Source organism: Myotis brandtii, unplaced genomic scaffold, assembly GCF_000412655.1.
Source record: "Myotis brandtii unplaced genomic scaffold, ASM41265v1 scaffold652, whole genome shotgun sequence".
In the NCBI taxonomy this organism is placed as follows: Eukaryota; Metazoa; Chordata; class Mammalia; order Chiroptera; family Vespertilionidae; genus Myotis; species Myotis brandtii.
The window spans coordinates 708,192-731,676 of NW_005370529.1; the positions used below are offsets into that span (position 1 = coordinate 708,192).

At 37.2% G+C, this 23,485-nt stretch overlaps 1 protein-coding gene across 4 annotated transcripts in view; it reads left to right on the forward strand.

The window, feature by feature from the left end:
• Window positions 1-3,289: 3,289 nt before the first annotated feature.
• TP63 (tumor protein p63) overlaps window positions 3,290-23,485 on the forward strand; it is a 94,521-nt gene continuing 74,325 nt past the window's right edge. For 2 of the 4 annotated variants that reach the window (XM_005880759.2, XM_005880760.2), the window contains exons 1-2: window positions 3,290-3,484; window positions 21,724-21,978. In XM_005880759.2, coding sequence (XP_005880821.2) covers window positions 3,293-3,484; window positions 21,724-21,978 — 447 coding nt within the window. In that variant the 5' untranslated portion in view covers window positions 3,290-3,292. The remainder of the gene's footprint in view (window positions 3,485-21,723; window positions 21,979-23,485) is intronic. The other 2 variants (XM_014528797.1, XM_014528799.1) reach the window with 2 other exon arrangements.

The window sequence follows — 23,485 nt, forward strand, 5'->3', positions numbered from 1 at the left end:
CACAATGGATTTATAACAGTGGCATCTTCATCCAGCAGGCATGAAGCTTTAAAAAATCTGAGGGAAATGGCTGAGAATAGAAAGTTGTGAGCTCTAGGTAGAGTTGTTCTGACTCCTGAGAGCTTGGGAAACCCACTTAAAGTTTTTGAGTTTAATTACTTGAAAAATGGGGATAATAATACTTACTACATAACTAGGTTGTTAGGAAAATTAACACACATTACTAAATCTTTGAGATCCCAGGATAAGCATTGCTTTATGGAAAGTGCAGTAAATAACCTCCTGCTTAAATAAATGTATGGTATTTACATCAGGTATTCACACTAATTCTGAAATTAAATGTTATCAGATAGACTTTAATGAGCTCTTTTATGGAAATGTTTGTGCTAAATTCAAATGCATTATTAGCTAATGTTTTTGTTGTGAGGCAAAACACACTAATTTCTCCCAAATACATTTTAACTGTTCCTTTATGTCATTTAAATATTTCAGTGTCTGTTCAGCTAACTTGACTGCTTCAATTATACAGTTCAGAGATGAGCAAATCAAGATACAAATATTCAAGTAAGATAAGAAAAATATGAATAATCCTCTCAAATCATTTCTGTGAAATCTGGATAGAGACTCTATCTTTGTAATGCTCTTTAGAAATCATTTAGTTCTGCCCCTTATTTCACAAACAAGGAACCTGAATCCAGACTGGTTAAGTAACCTGCCCCAGGGCACGGAGCTAACTAAAAGCGGAGCTGGGAACAGAGCCTGTGTTTCCCAGTTACTCCTGTAATCCCAGGCTATTCCCTCAACTACCCAAAGCAGTCATGAGAGATATATCTTTTACATAAGATATGTAGGTCTTAGATTTTGTCCAGAATCTTGGTAGATATATTAGGTAGAGACCATAGTCAGACTTGATAGCACTAAAGACTGAGATGGTAGATAGATGAAATTTGACTCTTCAGTACATCAAATCCTGATGGAAGCCTGACCAGTTTTGCTCAGTGGTTAAGCATCAACCCAGGAACCAAGAGGTGGCCACTTCGATTCCCACTCAGAGCACATGCCTGGGTTGCGGGCTGGATCCTTGTTGGGGGGTCATGCAGGAGGCAGCAGATTAATGAGTTCCTCTCTCATCAATGTTTTTTATCTTTCTATCTCTCTCCCTCTCTCTCTTAAAAAAAATCAATAAGAACATATTTTTTAAAAATCCTGATGGAAATCTTTTGACTTTGTGAAAGATGAAATTTGTTTACATTTTGATAAAACACCACCAACAATTGAGACTCTGAACCCTAGATTTAGGGGCTCAAATGGTGACAATGTCCCACTCGTGTAAAAAAGAATCCAATAATGACTTTCTGGGCAATTGTGCTAACCAATGGTGTTTACTCTAGAGCACTGATTCCCAAGCCTGACTCCTTTAGGACTGCCTAGAGGGTGTATAAAATATAGACATAAGGGCCACATTCCTGAAAAGACTGATCTGAGAATTTTGGGGCCAGATCCAGAAATCTGTTTTTAAAAAGCACCTTTGATGACTCTCTAGGTCACCCAAGTTTTTGAACCACTGGAATTCAGCACAGGTCTAAGGAAGCAACCATCTGCTTTCTACTATTGACCCTGAAGCTGTCAGTAGTTGTAGAAGTTAAATACATGGTACAAATAATTATACTGCATTTTGTAAGTCATTTCTTTTCTTTTTTTTCCTTGTAGTCAGTGCTTATTTCGTTAATTACAGGTAGTAAGAGGTCATCGTCCCAATACTTCAGTGAGAAAACAAACATTATCTCCGATATAAACTTGTAGTGTTACAGAATGTTGTCCTATTCTTGAATACTTGAGATCAAATGATATTACTGAATTCTTTTTGAAAAAAAAAAGGAACATTCTTACTAGGAATTCAGAGGCTTTAAAATAACTATCACCCCAAAGATCATATAATTCTTTATGTGCATGCTTTGTATTGAAAGGAAAAGTAGAAAGAAGGCAAATCCAAGGTCATGAATATATTGCCAAATTTTATTCCTAAAGTTTATATACAATCAATTATGATTTTTTCTAATCTTCTTATATTGCAATTTTTAGAAGAAATCTAAATATTCACTTAAAGATCATTGGCCAGATTTAACTTTTCAGCAGGACACAGGAAATTGGCTTCCCCAGTTGGGGTGGGGAATGATGATTAGATATAAATCTAACTGAATTACGTAGAATACTCAGCAGTACTGCGAGTATTTTAGTGATTCACACAATAACCGTCAGGGTGCATTTCATCCCCATTAAATCATGGTTAACCAAAGCCAGATTCTACATGAATGTTCTTATGTATTTATAGAAATATGTTTTTAAGGCAAAAGCTAATTTGTCTCTCACACTATAGTAGTCTTTCTATTAGTAATTTATTTTCTGTTTATAAAAAGGTATTCTCTTTAAACATTAATAAAAACTAAATATAATAGAGAAAATAAATATTCAAATACATAAGCTATTGTATTGATTCATGTCTCCAGAAAGAATGATAGAAAGAAGCAGGTTTGTGGTTTTTTTAAGGACTTTAAAAAAAATGGGCACATTTCCCAGGATTTCTATTTCCTGCATATAATATGGATGTTTGTTTGTTTTTACAAGTTAACGGGACCATGCTCTGAAAAATCAAGTGGCTTGTGTTGGCATAGTTTTGTATGAAACCACTGGCATTTCTCTGGGGAGAAAGAGTTTGCAAATTTTTAGCTATCAGGCAGTGGATTTTAATCTTTGTGCTGAGGAAATATGACTATGGCTTTGAGAATGTTTCACTCATTGCTAACTTTGTGTAATCATTTTTGAAACTCCACATCTATGTCTAAAGCAACAACAACAACGAAAAAGAAACAGGAAACAAAACAAAACAAAACAAAAACCCCTTCCAAAAGCTTTCCCTGAAGTTTGACTTTTCAGTTGCAAAGTGTAAAATAACTTTCTGAAATGCTTCTGTAAGCCCTGGTGGTGGGACGCTTTGTGGTTTGTTTGGGGAGATTTGGTTTTGTTTTAAGGAGAGGGTGCGCTTTCTGGTGAAAGAGACAGGGGAAAGTTTTACCTGTCTGTCTCTCCTGTTGTGTGTGTGTGTTTTTTTCCTCTTTCTTTCTTTTTCTTTAAAGATTGGTGATAAGGAATTCTAACTACTTAATGAGATGGGAGAGGCCTCACTCCATTGGAGTGGAGGAGTCCAGGTGGAAGTTGATGGATTGGACAGGTAAAGAGAAGAGTCCCGCCTCCTCATGCCTATAGTTGAGTATATATTAGAGAACCTAAAATTATGTACAGAGAGAGAAGGAGAGAGAGGGACTTGAGTTCTGTTATCTTCTTAGTAGATTCCTATTGTAAGGGTCCTAGAGGGGGTGGGGGGGTTGGCAAAATCCTGGAGCCAGAAGAGAGGACAGCGGCATTGATCAATCTTACAGCTAACATGTTGTACCTGGAAAACAATGCCCAGACTCAATTTAGTGAGGTAAGGATTTTAGATTTCAGTTCTTCATCTAGAGATGCTTTTTTATTTTTATTTTTTAAATAAAAGCTTATGTATTTGTGGTTCTCATTTACCGAATAGAATGTTTTTACAAATTGTATATAGGAATCTCCTTTTCTTGGTTAATGTTTTCTGTGGTGACTGTAAGATTTTTATTTTTTAAGTAGAATATGAAAAAGTAGGAGAAAGGGGGAAAGAATAATTTCTGGGTGGTGTTATATTTGAAAAACCTAATATTCAGGAGTTTGTAAAATCACTTTTTATAGGAACAGACTACGGGAACAGGTCACATTCTGCTAGATATATTGAAATGACTCCTCTGTTGGGTGTTCACTTACCAATAAGACGTATTAGTTGATTGTGTCTCAACTCAGTTAAGTTCTCAGTTCTATCTCCAGACTTCATCCTAAAAGCAAATGAAGCTTTTTTTTATTTTTTCAAAGTAAACAGGTGAGATTTTTAAAGCCATCTTTGTTTTGAATGTTATCAATCCAGAGACCCACCTAAACCCTGAGGAGACTTCAATCATTACTCTATTGTCTGGTGATGGACTTAGACTTTCACTGTGTAATGACAAAATTATTTTGGAGTGATGCGTTATTAAATATGTACATGTGCAGACAAATAAATGTGTATTATAGCGTATAGGATTTTATTTAAGGAATTAATGATCTGCCTCTCTGATCTCTCCTCAACGTTTGTCTCAGGGATTTAAATCACTGGGCGAAGGTATAAGAAAAAAACTCCTGAAGAGGCTGTAAGGCTTTGAGGAAGTTTCCTAAGGTTGAGGGAGGTCTAACAACAATATTAGTTTACATTCCTCAGAATAGAGCAGCTGTGTTGACACTAATCACATTGGTAGGGGGGAGTGCGGTGTGGAGAGAGCGAGTTCAGTGTTTCGGATGAAAATGCTTGCAGGCGAATGCTTGGAAAAGTAGACTGGGGTACTCAAATTGAGCTCCTTAAAATTGAAAACAAAATGCATAGTATTCTGGTGCAGACGGCAACGGGAAAGGGGAGAATCTAGCAAAGGACAGCAAAGCAGAGCCAGTGCTGTCATATTGACCCTGCTATTGTCTAGACACCTGAACTGTGTAAATATAACAGGGGAAATATCAAGTTATCTAATGAAGGAAAAGGAAGTGCCTATTTTCCTTTAAAACATTCAGCGGGCTTGCTTGTCTTCAGTGGAGAAATTTGAGTTTCTTGTTTTACTTTAATATTGGAAGTTAGCTGGAAATGTTACCAAACAATTTTAAAAAAATAGAGGTACCTTTTAAGATTATCTTGTTTCTATTTGATCCGTTGCGGTCCAGCTTTAACCATTAAAAAACAAATCTGTCGGTCATATCATATCTGACTTTGTGTTTGTTCACGAGCTATTTCATGACCAGTGTGTATAAGCAGGCTGGAATTTGACTATGTGTGTCTGAGTATAATGGGGTAGAAGCAAATTTGGCTTAAAGATATCTATTAAAAAAGTATAAAGTTGCTGTGGAAAGAAATTATTATTTCTCCTGAAAGGATAAAACTGTGTAAATGCTGTGATTAGTTGCTATCTGAAGGAATTACTGCCTTTTATGGAGGTAAAGAGTCATGTTGTATGTGAGAGTATTGCATCCTTATGATGGAAGAAAATACCTTTACATGGGTTTGAGTTTTTTAAAAACTTGAGATAAATGTGTGGTCAGCTGCTCAAAAGGTAGCTGTCATTTGCTTTTTGTTGGAATGCTACTAGTGTACATAGAAGACATCTATGGAAAATATGGCTGAATTTCTCTCTTTTCCTGCACCTTTTTGTACATTGCCACTATGAATGTCATATCCTTCTGCCAATCTCTGTACTACTCATTATTTAGGCATACTCTTCTTCAGTCTGTGTACTATGCATTATCTTTGTGGCTCAATTTCCATTCCATTCTTTTCTGTGTAGGGTTATGTTTAGTCCTCTGTAAAAATGCAGTTTTATATTTTAGTATATGAAATGCCTGGGAGCACATGGCCCTGAGAATCCTGAAACTTAATACAAAGTTATAACGCTTTGGGACTCACCTTAAAGTAATGTTTATTAGTAATTGTCAATACGGAAAACAACCACCATCTACTATTATCACAGAAGAATTACTAAAAATTGGGCAAATTAAGAAGGAAAAGGCATGCACTAATTGTAGAGGACATGGACATGTGATGGATGTATGGAAGCAGGTTGGTATACTTAAGAAAATAATAAGCCTTGAGTAATGGAGCCACCTGTGATAGGAAAGACAAATGATGTTGTTATCTTGCTGAAATAAAAACAGAATGTCAGAGAAAAAAATAATAAAAAGGAATGTGACTAACCATGAGAGTCAAAATTGTTTTAAAACTATAACCCATTCTCAGACTTCAAATATTTTTAAATGTTATTTGCAAGTAACGTCTATGTGTTGATAACTCAAAAATAATATAAGAACATTATTCTTCTGTACACCATTTTCCACAAATTTGCAGTTCCTTCTCCCCAAGCAGAGCTGGATTTTGGGAAGCTGTTAATGAACAGGGAAGGGTCTGGATGGGAAGAGAACATGGGCAGGATGTAACAGGCAGGGCTTAAGGTTCCACCCTTGGGTTACAATGGAGAGGCCTCAAGCAATCACCATGCCATTGTGCCAGGCTTGGAATGACACAGCCTCTGGGACTGGTATCAGACTTGGAGAGAAGCTCAGAAGAAAGGAAATGCTTAATAGATTAAGTTTTAGCTCAACTTGCTTGCCAAAAACTGAGGGGTGCAAGAGAGAGAGAGAGAGAGAGAGAGAGAGAGAGAGAGAGACTCTCAAACTCCTCATTAGAAGGGAATTTTTATTTTTAAAAATCCCCATCTTGGGTCCTAGGTGATGAGGGAGTGGTACTTGGGTAAATGGGTAATTGTATTCTATAACTAAACTGGACTTCAAAGCCCATGTATTGAAATACCTCTCTTTACAAGTTAAAGGTTAATCATTTTTCTTTCTGTATTTGAGCTATAGGCATAGAAATATGGCCCATTTACCTAACCTTTTATCTATAATAATAAGGAAAGAGAGATCTAAAAATGACTGTTGTGAAAGGAGACGCTCCAAAAATGTTTTCATAAAGAACTGATGTGCAAATCTAGTTGAGAGCAAAAAGAAAATGTTGAGGCAGGAGAATAAGCTCTCAGATTCCAGGTTTTTGCCATAATTGTCCTCTGGGCTTTCATGGTCAAGGGAGATAGTCTCTCCTGTCCCAATACTGTTTCCAAGGGCTGAATCATATTTTACATCTGCGGGTGGTTTTTCTCTAAATAGTTAATAAATGTATTATCTTAAGTTTTTCCATGTTGTGCTCCCGAGATGTTTAACACCTGAGGTACAAGCACAGTTGGTAAAAAACAGAGGCTGCAGATTTAATTCAGGTGTCAGTTGGGCTGTTCCTCACTCCATGCTGCGGTCTTAGATTGCACTTCTTGTTTTACAATTGGTTGCCCTCAAGCCCAGAGGGGACTGGGAGAAAGAGATCTTAGATCACAGATCATAGCTCATACCTTCCTTCACTACTACTGGAAAAATGAGTGGTAGTAATAAATCACTTATCCTTTACCTAGATAAGGAAAAAGCATGTTTGTTTTGTTTTGTTTTTTAGAAGAGCAGTGATCCTCAACAAGGGTGTGGAGAGTACAGTAGGAAGCATGAATGAATGCCTGGGTTAACTAGAGCAACCAACAATATATTGGTTGATTTTTCCATCATATCACATACATTTTCCGAATGCAAGGTTGCTAAAAATTTTCTTAGGCAATGAGATTATTCAAAATTTAGATCCTATATTTTGCTATTAAAAGCATACACATCTAAGGTGATGGTATTTATGTTTATCAAGGAAGTGTATGGGTCAAACTGTTGAGAAATATATTACTGCAAATATACTCAAGCTTTCTTTGAGCTGGTATGATCCCTTTGGGTGGGAACTGAGCTGATGGGATAGAGGGGGTTAAGTAAAAAGCCCTTCCTTCATAATATTATAAAGTTAAACTTTTTCCCTTGTTGCATACATTTTTAACTTCTAATTGTTTTATGTCAATAAATAAAGAAGAACAAACACAGATGCCATAAAGACATCTCAGTGAAAAATAACTTGGCGATTTCCATAAAAGTCTTACTATTTTGAAGATAAAAATGTATCAAGCATAAGGGACTCATAATTTTCTTTCAAATGTATGATGAGAAAAAATTCAGAAGGCTGATATATCGCTATTGTCCAATGCCAATTTAGTGGACTGAGTTGCCAGTAAAGGATATCTGGTAAGGTAGTAAATTTTGGTTCTGGAAAAGAATGGATTGGTATATCAGGATAAAACAGTTGACCCAAAAGTTAAGGTATAAATTAAATTCCTTACCTTCTCTTAAGAACACATTTTGGAGGCACAAGAAAATAGTAAGCATTGGTTTATTCATGTGCTAGTTTTGTAAACCTTTTTATAATTTTCATTTATATCTTTTAATTAAGTTGTAATATTTATAAACAGTATTATGGAGGAGAAACTTAGAAGAAAGAGCAACTTACCCTTTTTAAATAAATGTTTAGTTACATATGAGATGGCACATGGCTATAAAAATGAGTAAGAAACAGATCCTACACCAAGAAGTTAACAGTTTAGAGGTAATATATATGTTCATACATAACAGAGGACATATCTTCAGTGTCATATGAGAAGTGTGAACAAAATAATTTAAAGGTAAGAGAAAGAGAATACCTCAGAGGAAAAGGATCAAAAAAGTCAACATATATATGCAGGATGCAGCTTTACTTGGGAGGACAGGTAGAGCTTTCTAAGTCCTAGAAATATAGGAGGGTACAAGGATTTCAGGTGAATAAACAAGCATCAGCAGAGGAACAAAGGTGGAGTGAATGCTGGTGCACTCAGAAATCTCAAATGGTTCAGACAAAATTGAAATTATGAAAAAATTAGGAAATGAAGTTAGAAATGTAAGATAGAATGGCTCATGGAGGGCCATTACACATTTTATCTAGCGACAATGATAAGCCATGGAAGGATTTTGAACAGAGGAGTGGTGTAATGGGATCTGTACCCTGGCGCACTTGGGGAGGATAAATGGCTTTGCTTAAGACTGCCTAGAAGTATAAACCATTTCCCTGCATTGCACATCGGCTGCCTGTTTTGCAAGAACATCCATCACTTCTGTTGGACCTTTGGAAGGGTAGAAATGGATTGTTGCTAAAGTCTCATGTGACATGTGTGTTCTCTACCCATAACTCTCTTTAATAATTGTGGGCCCTGCCATGGGTAAGTTGGGAACGGTTAACCTTGGTTTGTCCTTATGTAATTATGTTCTATTCAAATATAATTATTAATAGCACCACTTACACTTTCAAAAGTATATGGTCATCCTTTAAACAAAGACCTCACTTTTCATTATTTTTCCCAATCCCTAACTCCAAAATGATAAAGTAATATAAGTTTGGCTGGAAACCACATAGAGTGATTTTGAAATCCAACACACAAACTATTTAGATTATTTCCCCCATAAAAAAATAAGCATTTTCTTACAATCCAGCCTTACAGAGCTAATTAAGCACAGTCACCGTGCTAGGCACCATAAGGAAATCAGAGATTACTAAATTGCCGTCAGTGGCTCTGAGAATTCACATTCCTAGAGTGTACATAAGTTGTTTGCAAATGACTCCAGTATAAAGCACGATGTAGTAAGACACACCAAAAGGTCTCAAAGACAGTGAAATGGCTTCAAACTATTCATGACGAAGATCATATTTCACATAGTTTGAGGATCAGAATTTAGCCCTGGGGCGGGGGAGGGGCAGTGAGGGAGAAAGGTCATGCTGTGTAGAGGGTAGAAAATGAATAAAAATTCAAGGAGAACTATACAGGACCAGATAAAAGAGCATGATATATTGACTTGCAAAGAGAATGTTGATGAAAACACTGATCTGTATTCATTACGTATGTCAAGATTTTGTAGAAACAGCAACAAAAGATGGTACGGGCTTTTATCTCACTAGAAGCTAGAACCCCTGCATATTTCGAAAGTATGGACAGTGTTCAGAATTTGAGATTCAAAACTTTGTCTGTGTGCTCCAGGGATGGTAAGTGGCATGATGCAGGGAGGGAGAAGATAACCCAAAGGATCCTTGGGCAGGTGAAGTGGAGGGTTTCCTGTTCTCATTCTTTAGTCTTTTACTCAGACGGGTAAGATGCCCTACCCACATAGGGATTCAGTAATTACATTTTTACAAATTTAATCTAACCTGGGGACAAAATCCAGACTGACTCTCTATGTCAATTAGGATCAAGTTTATTTATCAAATATTCATCCTAGAATCAGGACAAGAAAACCTTGTTCTTTGGTCACTGCTCTGAATGCAAATAGTAACCCTGAAGCTAAATGTGAGACAATATATCAAGTATGACATTTGTCCAAGAATGAGAATTCCCAATTCTACTGGGGAAATGATAGAGCAGAAGCAGAAGTTAATGTCCCATTTAAGAAACAAACAACCCCTGGAATTAAACAAGAAATAAAAAACAAAAATCGAGATATCGGTATTTCAAATTTTAAAATATTTGCCATAAATTTTTACAAATTTCATTTCATGCAAGGATACACATTTGCATTTTAGATTTGAACAGAAATATTGGGCAAAGACATGTGTTTACCCATTTTAATATCCTCTCCTTCCACAATCTCCTTCATTACTTCCATTCCACCCAGGAAGAAAACATAGGCAATTAAAGAGATAATAGTGGCGTAGGCCAGGATAGGTTCATGGGGGAGGAAATTCAGTGACTTGATTTAAAGGCAGAGGAAATAGGCATGAGGAAGAACTGGGCCCTCGGATAAATGAGGGATGTCCAAACTTGTAACTCGTTCCTTTCTCTTCCTCACCCACCAAATCCTCCACTTGCACAAAGCAGATTTAGAAAAGTATCCAATATTGGCATGTGATTGTCCTACTTTTAACACTGTGAAGACATTAGGGGAAACAATGAATTTCCACTAACTACCACATTGTTATACAACCTCCTTTGCAGAAATAAGTAGTTTAATGAAGTATCTGTAAAGTCTTTTCAGAAACAGTATTGTATTCTTCCCCAGATTTTGTTTTTAATTTGGACTTATAGTATTGCACCCCTATGCTATTCAAAAAGCATTCCTTCCCATCTTTTGCAAAAAAAAAAAAAACAACAAAAAAAAAAAAAACAACAAAAAAAAAAAAAACAACAAAAAAAAAAAAAACAACAAAAACAAAAACAAAAAAAACTATGTTAGAAACTTCCTTATTCCATGTTTGATAATGACTAACTTTATAGATGCTAACTTTCTTTTCCAAAGACAAGCTAAGATAGGACTGTCCTGTAGGTTCAAGCTAAGATGGCTTCACAGGATAATATTCACTTGTCAAGTTAAAATTCAGTCAGTGGTGTCAAGATAAGGCCCATGTTGGTTCTAGATTCAAACATGTTTGGAATGTTAGTGGATGTGTATAGAGTGTAAAGTGGTATCTTGTGCAAGACATGTGATCTGAATTGCATCTCCCCTGTGTTTCTTAAATAAAATAATAAAAAAAAAACTCATGAAAGCTGAAAGAGGGAATTTTGAGTCAAACTTATGGTGTGTTGCCAGAGACGGAAATTTATGAAACACTCGCGTCAGCTCTTCTGGAAACACTACAAAAGAAATTGCTCTACTTTCTTATTGGTGCTAAAGCCACTAATAGGTGCAGTTTAGTATAATACCCCCATGAGAATTACCACCCCCATAGTGAGCTTGCCTTGGAAAGAACTCTGTGCAGGCATTTTCTTTTTCCTTTTAAGCTTGCGCAAAACACCCAAAGGGGCCATTTCCAATCCAGGCAGTGATCTTTCTCAAGTTTATTCTTTCTCAGATCACAGAGACAATGAGGAATATGTCCTGTTTACTCAAATCAGTCTGGATTAGTGTCACTCTATTGATGGAGCCCGAATTAAAAGGAAAACCATTACCCTCTCAAAGGGCAGCATCAGATGTTTGGGGGATGGCTTGATTACTTTTAAATAGACCATGTGAGACTCTGTCACTGGACTAAGGCTGAGGACTCTACAAGACGGACACAGAGAATGGTTACACTGGGTGGAGTAACCATTTCTAAGCCTTAGGCCTGGGAAATTATTTCAATAGAAGATCCCAATGAGCTTGAAAGGCTGAACATCAGAACAGTGAGATTTCAGAGAAGATATTTTTCCTGACTTCTTTCTGCAGCCCAACACCACCAACCAAATATTTATCTCAGGACAAATCCTTTCCAATTTATAACGCTCTGCTGGGGGCTACTTCACCCTCCTAAAAATTTATCAATCCTCCCCTGGTTCAGAATAACCCCCTCGTCCTCTGAACTCTTGTGCTTCTCTGCTCCTCCCTCATTACTGGCCATGATGACCTGATCCCTTCTTCCCATCTCTAGATTGAAGGCCCTTGGAGGGCAGAGGATGTGTGGTATGCTGGAAGGGGTGTCTTCAGATAACACCATGGCATGTTTATATATACTTTCAGAAATGGCTCTTTGTGACTGACCTGTGCAAAGAGCTATGCATTCGCACACATTTTACAAACCCTGTCTCTGCCTGTATGCCATGATTCATATGCTTTTCCTTGACATCTCTTAAGTGTGTGTGTGTGTGGTGCATGGTGTGTGTGTGTGTGTGTGTGTGTGTGTGTGTGTGTGTGTGGTGCGTGGTGTGTGTGTGTGTAATGAGCCCTGGTAGGTATTTATTTCCATTATGCTTCAAGTGGCAAGAACATTTTCAAAAGACAGGCAGTTTCCTGAGTAAGGAATGGCTTGTACTCTAGCAGAGGTAAACAGTGTAAAGTGTGTGCTGCTTTCACTTAATTAATTACTCATGGGGACAGAGAGTGCGCTTGATTTAAAAAAAAATAAACTGAACAGATCAGATTTTTATCTGGCTTTGCAGTCTCTTTTTAAAAGTGTTTACTTGCTTCCACACTGTTCCCCTGATTCGTTTTGTCCCCTGTATGTCTCTCCATCATCGCCAGAGACAAGGGTGGTTTGCACTGGCTGAATAAGCTTGATGATTTGCAAACACTTTCCCTTTTTTATTTTCAATGGTGTTATTACTAAAGGATGTCTGAGAAATCTTTGTCATGTTCCTCTTAAAATTGGTGTCCCAGTTTTTCTTTTTTGTCTGTTCAAATCAGACACTAATGAGCTGTTGTAATTATTAAACGATTGATTGATAGTTACTTTCATAATGGGGTAAATAGAATGAAATGAATAGATGAGTGTCTTAAAGTAAGGCATGTCTTCTGCATGGCTGGAGACTCCGTTTTTATTTTGCAGTTAAAAGTGACAGCTTAAAGGAACAGTCCAATGTTACATAAGTCACCATGTGTAATTACAAAACATAGTAAAAAACTGAAAACTTTAATTACCTCAATTATGATAGAAAATGTATCAATCAGCAAAAACTTGACAAGCAGAAGCAAATTGGAACTCCTGAAACTGTTCCTTATTTGAATATGTATAGAGCAATAAGACTGAGACGCACATTCCTTGTTTCATGCTTCAGTTTTCCACTTGTAAATAATGGCTAGTGTTTTCAACCTCTGAGTGTGAACTTTGGAGTATGGGGAATGAAGTCATGAATTTAGACCATTTCCAAGAAATGATCTGTAAGTCTGATAAACTACAATCTAAGTTCCTCAAAACATGCATTTGTAAGTGCCCTTAATTATGGCATTCTTCTAAAATGCATTCTGGCTAACTGGGCAGAAAATTATGGAATGTAAAGAAGGAAGGACTGATATGGTGGCCTATCTACCAGAAACAAATGTCTTACCATAAGCATTTTTCTGGGAGGTTTCTTTCCTAGGCAAACGTGCTTTGGCCACAAGCACCATCATCAGAAGGAAGTGAATAATTATGGGATCAAAAAGATTCAGATTCTTGTTGCTGACCTAGATGCATTAGAAACAAAATGTAGACCACTAGGTAAACACACACACACACACACACACACACACACACACACAGAGAAAAAAAAATACTGCATTGGCACAAAAATGTGTATGTTTTGTTTTAAGGAAGTAGAAGCTCATTAATAAACTTCCCAGCTAGGTGTGAGCTATCAAGTATTACTCATTGCCTTGTGAGTGACAGGACTGGCTATTCTGCTACTAGTTCCCATAAAAGCTGAAGCTAAAAGCACAATTCCCACCTACCAAAACAAAGCAAAACACAAAGTGAAGGTCACAGAGATTACCTGGAGATGCACTATAAGGTTCACCTGGCAGTAGTTTATAAAGAGGTGAATCCAGTCTGGAGACAGACTTCAGCATAAAAATCAATACTTCGTTGTGTTAGAATAGCAGAGACTTTCTGATAGTGGTTTTTATTTTGAAAGGTGTTACATGTATTTTTTAAATAAATATTTCCTGAGCATCTACTGTGTCACAGACACTGTTCCAGATATGAGACTCAGCACTAAGCATGCCAGATAAATGTATTCTCATAAATGTATGGTCTAGCAGAGAAATCCAACATTAAAATTATTAATGCAAATAATTATAATTACATGACGCAAATGGAAAATTAGAGTGTTACGACAATGTAAAACAAAGGAGAATACCTATCTGGTTAAAGAAGGCTTTCCCTGAGGGATGACAGTGAAGCTAATGCTTCTAGGTGAGTGGGAAATAGTATCCACGAACAAAAGGCTTGAGGACTGAAGGAGTTTTTCGCTTCTGAAAATTTGAAGAAATGCCTTTTTGGTCGTCCTTTAGTGAGCAAAAGGGTGTTTCCAATAGTGAAATATAGGCCATGTTAGAGACCTGGGACTTTATTTTAAGAGAATCGGAGCTCTCTCAAGCTATTCAAGCTTGGGAGTGATGTGATCAGATCCGCAGTGCATTTCAGGGGGTAGCTCCAAGGAGCTCCGTCTCTGACTCTTGGCAATTACACGCATTCTAAGAATGGTTAAAGCTTTATATTCTCTTTAATAAATAGAAAATATTTTCTTTAGATATAAAAGAGGGAGGCTTGCTTTGAGTGTAACTTTTAGATAAAAATTCCAGTCAGACATTTGAGTGACTCCGATTTACTTAAGAAAGCGGCTTCTCTAACCAGACTGACTGGTTTCACATTTGGGCTCTGTCACTTACAACCTTAAGCAAGTTACTTAAGCTTGTGGAGCTTCAGTTTCCTCATCTATGAAATATGTATACAACCTGGGATAATAATGCCACCTTGCTCGTGAGGATTAACTGAGTAAATACATGCAAACACTGAACACCATAAGGAACATAGTAAGGAATCAGAGTATGCATCATAATAGTAGTAATAACACCTACTATTATTTTGCTATAGAGGATTGAATATGGATGTTTCAGATTTTTAAGTAATTTTCATGGTCAGGATTATTTTACTGAAATTGAGATGTCTTCCTTTTCAGATCATGGGGAGCAAAGCTATCCCCTGTGAGAAAATGTTCATCACATTAAATCACACCATTGTTTTAAGTCATAATTTCTGATATGGACTAGACAGATACATTATCAAAATTCTTTTTAAATATTTTAGACTCACTTAAGAAACCAACATAGCATTAGTGATGAACTTGTAAAGTCACCACGGTATCATTTCCATATAAATGGCCTAAACTTCACTGAAAGTTTTCATGATTGTACTTTCTCTACTTGGTGTTATCATGTCTGCTAAATAAACCTATCAAAACAGTGATTTTATAGATTGAAAATGTCCTCAAACGTACTTTTGTTCCAATTTTAATAACTCCTGGTTTACTTTAAAGAAACTAAAACTGTATTTTTTTCCTATTACCTGGATCAAGAATTTCTGAATATTGAAATTATACCTTTCTGTTTTCTGCTAAGCCCAATGCTTCCCTGGTATGTAAAATGATGTAGATTTATTTCTGAATTGAGATACTCATGATTTTAATTTTGTTCATTATTACTAGAAGGGAGTACTTATTGAAATCATAGAATTTTAGTTTATTTTTCCTTAATTGAGCTCTATCTACACAGTATAATTTAGCTATCTTTGGATCAAGTTTTAACTTTAATACATTTCAACTTCTTGGCTTTTCAAATACTATGTCTTCTGTTTGTTGACATTGTGGCCACCTCATCAGCCAACTTTGTTTTTATTTATCTCATCTGCCTTGTCTGGTGTTGGTTGGGGCTTTTAGAAAACTCTCTCCTAGGTTATGGAAACTTGGTCCTCAAAGGAATCTTGACCTTTGTGTCAGAACATAAAACATTCTGGTAAACAATCTGCCTACTGTCTTTCTAGGTTTGTATGTGTGTTAATTGCTTTACTCTTACATATGGTTTATTACAAGGTCTAAATGTATTTTATCCCCAACATTCACTCTTTTAGGATCATTTGAACTACAAAAGAAGTGAAATATTTTACATATAACAAAATCTGGTTTTGAGAAAAATGTGATGCTAAATAAATTCTTAAGATGGAAAGAAGGTACTTTAACTTGACACTATAACACAAATATATTCTTGACCTTGAAAGGAGCACTTTAAGTCAATTGTGTTTAATTCTAGCATAAAACAAACTATCATTCTCGGAGGTGAGGCAGGTGGTAGAAGACGAAAAAATGACAAGTATTTCTCCCTAAGGCAGTGCTTGTTGAAAAGTCACTATCCTGCTCATATTTGTGGATGAAAATGTAGTACTGTCTGCCAGAGAATACTCCAAATGAATGTTTTGTAAAGCCGGTGTCATGGAGAACACTGTTTTCTTTTCCCAGAAAGGGCTTTAGAATGTTCACAAAAGCTCCTCCATGAAACCTAAGGTGAAAGATTATATCAGCCCAGGAAACTATATATGCTGCCTGAAACATTTGATATGTCTACATTTGGCTGGGCCAATCTGTATAAAAAAAAGTTATCTTCTTTAAAATCATCTCATGGCATTTTAAAATAGCTTTGCAGATGAGCATGCACATTTCTACAAGTATATTAGAATTGGCTCACTGTTGTACTTGATATCAGAATCAGTCTCCTGATAGCTAAGACCCCGGTTGCTCCAGGACCTGGCCCAGGGGTCCACAGCACATCCGTGGCAGTGTTGAGACTTAGACCCCATCACCCAGTCTTTTTCATAACTAGGATTATTCAGAAAAGTAAGGAGTGCTGAAGAATGTACAAACCCCTAGCCTCATATAACAGTCAGTGAATGCTTATAAATATAATTTCTACCAAATGAAATTTGGGCAAGTAATTATTTCCTGTGACAAGGGAACATCTCAACTGAGGTAAATAAAGTGTGATGATATATCCCAACAGTAACCTCTCCTGTCCCTGATTTGGCTCTCATTCCCATTTTTTAACTTCTGACCATGTATTATTGGCTATTATTGCCATGTGGCCATAGTTAGTTATTATAGACAGTACTATCTGGGAAAGAGAACTTATAATATTTCTCTTATGCAGATAAATCAGAGGAGTGATATTTTCAGAAACAAATTATTTCTAAGTCCCTGTTTCCATTGTACTGATCAACTGATTTGATTGGAATCCTTTTCTGATGTTAAATCTCTTTATAGGAGTGTAAGTGCATCATCAACTTTAAATAAGTAGAAATCCAGGTATTCAATATTGAGTTTTATTTATATCAACATATACTTATACAGTATTTCGGAGTTGCTGAGAAGAGAATTTGGTCTTGTGCTATATTCAGAATTTAAGATTATTAAACAGTGTAATCCACAGGGGGGAGGGAGACATAAAATGAAACTGAAGAAATTGAATTTATAGGGCACTTTTAAAGCAGTGAGCAGTCAGGAAAAAAATCTAATCTTTTATAGTGTTATTTTAATTTTAAGCATCCAGATTGAATTTTATTGAAGAAATAAGTCAGAGTCTTTAGATGGCTATGAGAATGAAAATGGCTTGGGGAGGGAGAATGGGGAATAAAACCAAACAAGAAAATACTCTTCCTAGATTTGGCAATGGTAGTTTTACTCATTTTTTTTTTTAATAATGAGATTCAGCCTTTGGGTGTACCTACACTTATCATACCAGCTTCATATTTCAGAATATCCCCAGGCAGTTCTGTAAGTACCTGAAATATGCTAAGTCTCTGTGACCAAAATGTGTTTCATCATTTCTGTGGTCAGATTAGCCAGTCTGTGATGAACTGAATATATTCCAGCTACAGACGTTGGTAATTTTCCTGGGTCAAGGAAGTACGTCTCCTATTTCAAAATTATTTCCTAGGCAGTTGATTGTTTTACTTTATCAGGCTTACCATAATATCAGACAATTTGTAGTCATTTTTACCTTTTATATTTTGTGGAAATAAGACTACTACCTTTTTCAGATGTGATGGGAGAAATGGAAAACATTTTTCCATTCATCCCATTCATTCATTTATTCATTCGTTGACTGTAAAGTATATTAACGTTATTCTGAGATCAAGATACCTAGTGGTTAGAAATGAACAATCTACTTCCTATTTTATTTCAAATATTCTAACAGTTTTTGTCACACGAGAAATACATGGGACATCAGGGACCCTCATAGAGTTCTTCCAAGGGCATTTTTTTGACTGATATGGAAGTGCCCTGTTCTTACTTCTGAGCCTCTTTTATTTGTCATTGTAAATAGGCATTAAATTAGCATCCCAGCTCTGTGTTTATGGAATTACTTACAGTAAAGAGGGGGCACCCCAGCAGCTTCCCTTTGATGGGAAATAAAGGACAAATATTGTGCACATTCACCTGGCACAGAGCTAGCTCCTCAGGCAGGCAGAGTGCCACCACCAAGAGCCCTGTGCTTGGTTTCATGCTCCGCTGTCACCATTTTGGCTCGCTTCATAATTTATGAACCAGAGGCCCTGCATTTTAATTTTGCAATGAGCTCTGCAAATTATTTTGTAGGTCCTGCCCATATAACACTTGTTCTTTTTGGCTGTGTTGGTCTGTCGTCGCCTCCAATCACACGCCGTCAATATGTCCACTCTCTCTTCAAATAAAAAATATAAGCTAATAAACTTTTATTGATGCTAACTAAATGCTTTTTAAAATTATCTTCAAAAGTACTGTTTCCTATGGTAAGTTCATGACATTGATTTTTAATAAAGCTGTGAAGAGTATCCAAGTAGATTTCTAATAATACAATTTTTTCTTTGGTGGGTTTGTTGTTATTTATGTTTGGGGCCATGTAATTCATAGTAGTTTGGGTTTTATGCTTTTTTTATTTTTTAAGATTGTTGAGTATACTACTTGGCTTATGTTTTTTTTAAAGTAAAAATTTGCCCTGACCAGTTTGGCTCAATGGATAGAGTGTCGGCCTGCAGACTGAAGGGTCCTGGGTTCGATTCCGGTAAAGGGCATATGCCTGGGTGACATGCTCGATCCCTACTAGGGGGCATGCAGGAGGCGGCCGATCCATGATTCTCTCTCATCGATGATGTTTCTATCTCTCTCCCTTCCTCTCTGAAATCAATAAAAATATATTTTAAAATAAATAAATAAATAAGGTAAAAATTTGAGAAAAAATTCAATTGAAATATGTTTTTCAATTTTTTACCTTGGATAGTAAGCAGCTGTTTTGCCCAAGCCTGAGTAATCGAGCTTTAAGTTACAAATGGAGGCATTTGCTTTGGAAGCTTATCCTGTTGTGGTTATGCAAGATATTGCGCCTGGAACTGTGTGGAATTAAAAATGATGGCACTCAAAATCATATTATTAATCACTTTTGGAAGACAGTTTCTGCTGTTTTTGCGCCACCCAACATGTTCAGTCCAGGGGTCTCCTTTGTGCCTCCAGGGTAAATGGAGTTTTCATTTTTCTTAAGAGGAGCACTGAGTGTTTGCTCGTTGGCTTTTAAAGCTGGGTCCCAATACTTTACTCTTTACACATATTGGAAAAAAAAATTCAAAGGGCCATGTTTCTTTGTTCTCATCCAAGCCCACAATTAGCTGAAGTTCCATTCTGTGTAGCTGGAAGGAAGAGGAAAGGGGTGGCCCAACAGGCATTTTACTGCCTGTGATAAAGTGCTCCTCCAAGTTTTTGTCCTTTTTGTCAGGGACGGCTGCCTCCCTAATTGTACTGCTGTAGGGAAGCGCGTGCCTCTGGGAGCATGATCTGATTCCCACAGGACATCAGAAGTACTGTGTATACTGACCCTTCACTTGAACACAAATAATAACAACTTCTCAACCCCCTTCCCCGGCTCTTGCCACGGCCTTGGAAACCTAACAGCTTTACGTTAGCCAGGGGTTTGGATGCTTTGTATGGGTCTCAGGTTGTATTTTTTTTTTCTCCTCTAGTTGTCTTACCTCCAGTTTTGCTGCACTTGTCAATTGAGGAAACAAGGTGGAGGAGAGGGGAGGAATCGATGTAGAAGTCAGAGGGGAGAGAAGGCGCGACAAACAGCTGCTCTTGTCAGCATGGGGATAAGTGTAAAGAGATTAATAGTCATTTGAAGAGCAAATGGGGACGTGGCATTCGGCAGTGGAATGCGAATGTATAAATGTACTGGAATGAGCAGGCGACCGTTAACATTTAGACAGATGCTCTCTGGACTGAATGGAATGGCAGAGTCCGTTTGTCCTCCCACGTGAAGTGAAATGCAGAAGGCTTAGTAAAATACTTTTACTAAACGTTAATTTAATTCAATTTTTTAAGCACCTATTTCTTTGTGAGTTTGTCTGACTTAGTCTGGAACTCTCAGAGTTATACAGGGTAGGGCAAAAGTTGTGAGAACACGAAACAGTTTATTCTTGCATTCTTATTTATTAATTGCTGAATTTTCCATATGAATAACCGTAAACCTCCTTTTGCCCCACCCTGTATATCAACTGAATAGCCAGGCAACTCTTTTCCTTTATAAAATAGGAACCACAGTACCACAGAACTGCCTTCTTCTTCTTGCCTTCGGTTTGTCTTCCCTTAGTTAAGTGGTGGTAACTGAGATTTCCGTGTTTCAGAAGGTCTCACAAAGGGAAAACGGTACACTAGGCCCTTCTGGAAATGTGTCCACTTTGACTCAGTTTAGGAGTGACTTGTATTGCTGACAGTTGTGATGTTGTGGGCAAGGCCCTAGACATGGAGTCAGAAGATTTGGTTTCAGAATCCCCATTCTTTGCTTATTAGCCAATGCTTGAGCAAATTACTCCCCTTCTCTCATAGTCATACAGTAAAGTTGTCTTGCAGATTAAATTAGAAGAAATTCATTCTTTCCATTAACATCTTATTGAGTCCCTCCTCTGTACTCAGCTCTGTTCACATCAACATCTCTGGCAGAAGAGCTGCATGAGCGAAAGGACTTCTAAATTACATCCAACATAGAATTTTAATCATCACTATATGGTATTTCTCTTACACATATTCTATTCTATAGAGAATAAACTGCTAGGAAATGAAAGAACAGATAAAAAAAATAGGTTGTGTTTGGATGATATACAGGCATGTTACCTTTTAAAATATCTAGGTGGCTCTCTCTAACCCTACTACCCATGCCCTCCAGGCTTTATGAAACTAGCCTTTGGGGGAGCACTGGATACCCTGGGACAAATTTAAAATTATAAAATGATTTAATGTATATGCCCCATATACAATAATTCGATGCTTAAATCCCCTCAAGAATATGTCTACCCAGTGGTCTTTCTCATTCTGAACAACATACAGAAGGAAAGAAAGGAAAGGGAGAACAGGCTGTATTCATTTGTTTTAAAGAATTCCTAAGTAGCTACTCAATACTGGGTACTTTTGGCCCCATTTGTGAATAAGCATATTCTACTTTTTTAAATTAAATATATCGGTGTGACATTGGTTAATAGGATCATATAGATTTCAAGTGTGGATTTCTATGTTACAAGATCTGTATATTGCACTGTGTGTCCACCCCCTAAAGTCAAATCATCTTCTGTCGCCATATATTCTACTTTCAAATGCTATTAGGAAGACCACAGTCTCCAAAGCCGCATGTTAAGAGCCATGTGATCTGTTCAGATCAGTACCACACAAACACACACACACATGCCTGAGGCGTTTCTTATTTCTGATTGTGTGACACCAATTGGACATTTTACCTTGAACATTAGGGACCTGAGGTGGAACTCTGTAGAATGCATGCACCAAATGATGCCTTTTTTGAAGCAATGATCTGCAGCTTAAATGGCTAACATTGGGGTTTCTGGGTGTCCTGCAGCCACAGTACACGAACCTGGGGCTCCTGAACAGCATGGACCAGCAGATTCAGAACGGCTCCTCATCCACCAGCCCCTACAACACAGACCACGCGCAGAATAGTGTCACGGCACCCTCGCCCTACGCGCAGCCCAGCTCCACCTTTGACGCCCTCTCGCCATCACCTGCCATCCCCTCCAACACTGACTACCCGGGACCGCACAGCTTCGACGTGTCCTTCCAACAGTCCAGCACCGCCAAGTCAGCCACCTGGACGGTAAGAACACCCAGAGCCAATAGATGGGCCATTAAACCTGACCCCCAAGTACCAGCGTCATCTTCAACACCCACAGGGATTCCTCCCCATCCAAAGCTGAGTGATCCATATTGGCATGATGGAAAATTTCTCCCTGTCCTCTAAGGACATTTTGTTCTTGAATATTTAATACTGAACCAGACACAGAAAATGTGCCATTGAGTAGGAGAAGCCCCGATCTGGGAACCAAAGGCTGGCTCCCAGCAATTTCAGCCTATGTGTTCTTACCTGGCTCATGCTGTTGGGAGGTCTTTTGTGTGAAATTTTTTTTGAAAAGTGTAAAGCATTATGCCAACAAGAATGATCATAATCATAGGATATGTGTCTGAAGTCCCCTGAATGGAGGGTGGTTACCAGGTTTATTATTTCAAAAAAAGTAAACATTAAGGTGTGATTTTTTTTAATGAATAAAATCACAAACACAGCATCTATAACAATAAATTAAAATTTCATTTACTAAGGAAGGGATAAATTTGTTTATACATGTAGGTTCTATAACATGGATTATAATTTATTCATACATGTATATTTATTACTTAGAAGCATTTTTCCCAAAAGGAAACCTCTAAAACTATCAGAGCCCGGAACTAGTCCAAAAATATTCTGATTTAAAACATTGAAAAAAAACCACATACCTTTTCATATATAGCTTTTCTAAGAAAATATGGAAATATTTTTAAAAATTCAAAAGGTACAAGAATGTTCAAAGTTTATTTTGTAATGGATTATAATATGAATAGAGCTCAAATAAAAGGGAGGGGACGGACAAGACTGGTTTTAACCGATTGATCAAAGACTGCCCAAGCCCAAAGTGGTGTGCATGTTTGTTAAAAAATTTAATGTTTGCATGGATTATAGAAATGCTTCCAAATATCATCATCTTGTTGAAAAGTAGCTTTAGAATTGTCTTAACAGTTTTTTCCTCCTCATTGGAAAACAGGTTTCTTTGGAAAACAGTCTCTTTCTGTGTTATAGTATCCTGCTCACTGCAGGTGTCAATCCAGTGAACAGAGTTTATGTAATAATCTGCACACGTAACATTGTGTTCCAACATAATTTCACATGTGTTCTCATTTTGACCTCACTTCTGTGTGAGCCAGGTGGGACATGTTGGATAACTCCCATTTTACTAGTGAGGAAAGCTAAAGAATGTGGAGGCTAGATGACATCCCTAAGTTACAGAGGCTTTTGTGTAGCCGGACCTATTTCTGATTCTGCCCCTCCCCCCACCACCACTAGATTGATGTACTTTCTTTCCTCATCATTTCACATCAGGATGTCCCAAAACCATTTAAAAAATTTTCGTAGGGCTTTTCTTTCATGGTTTGAGAAGCGGTTCTGTCGTGGTTTATATTTCAACCATAATGTCTACTAGCTTAATACTTGATCTCCCCTCCATGTGTTATGCATCAATTGTGTCATAATCTTTAATCTCTTTTATAGTAATAATCCTGGTGTTGGACACTAA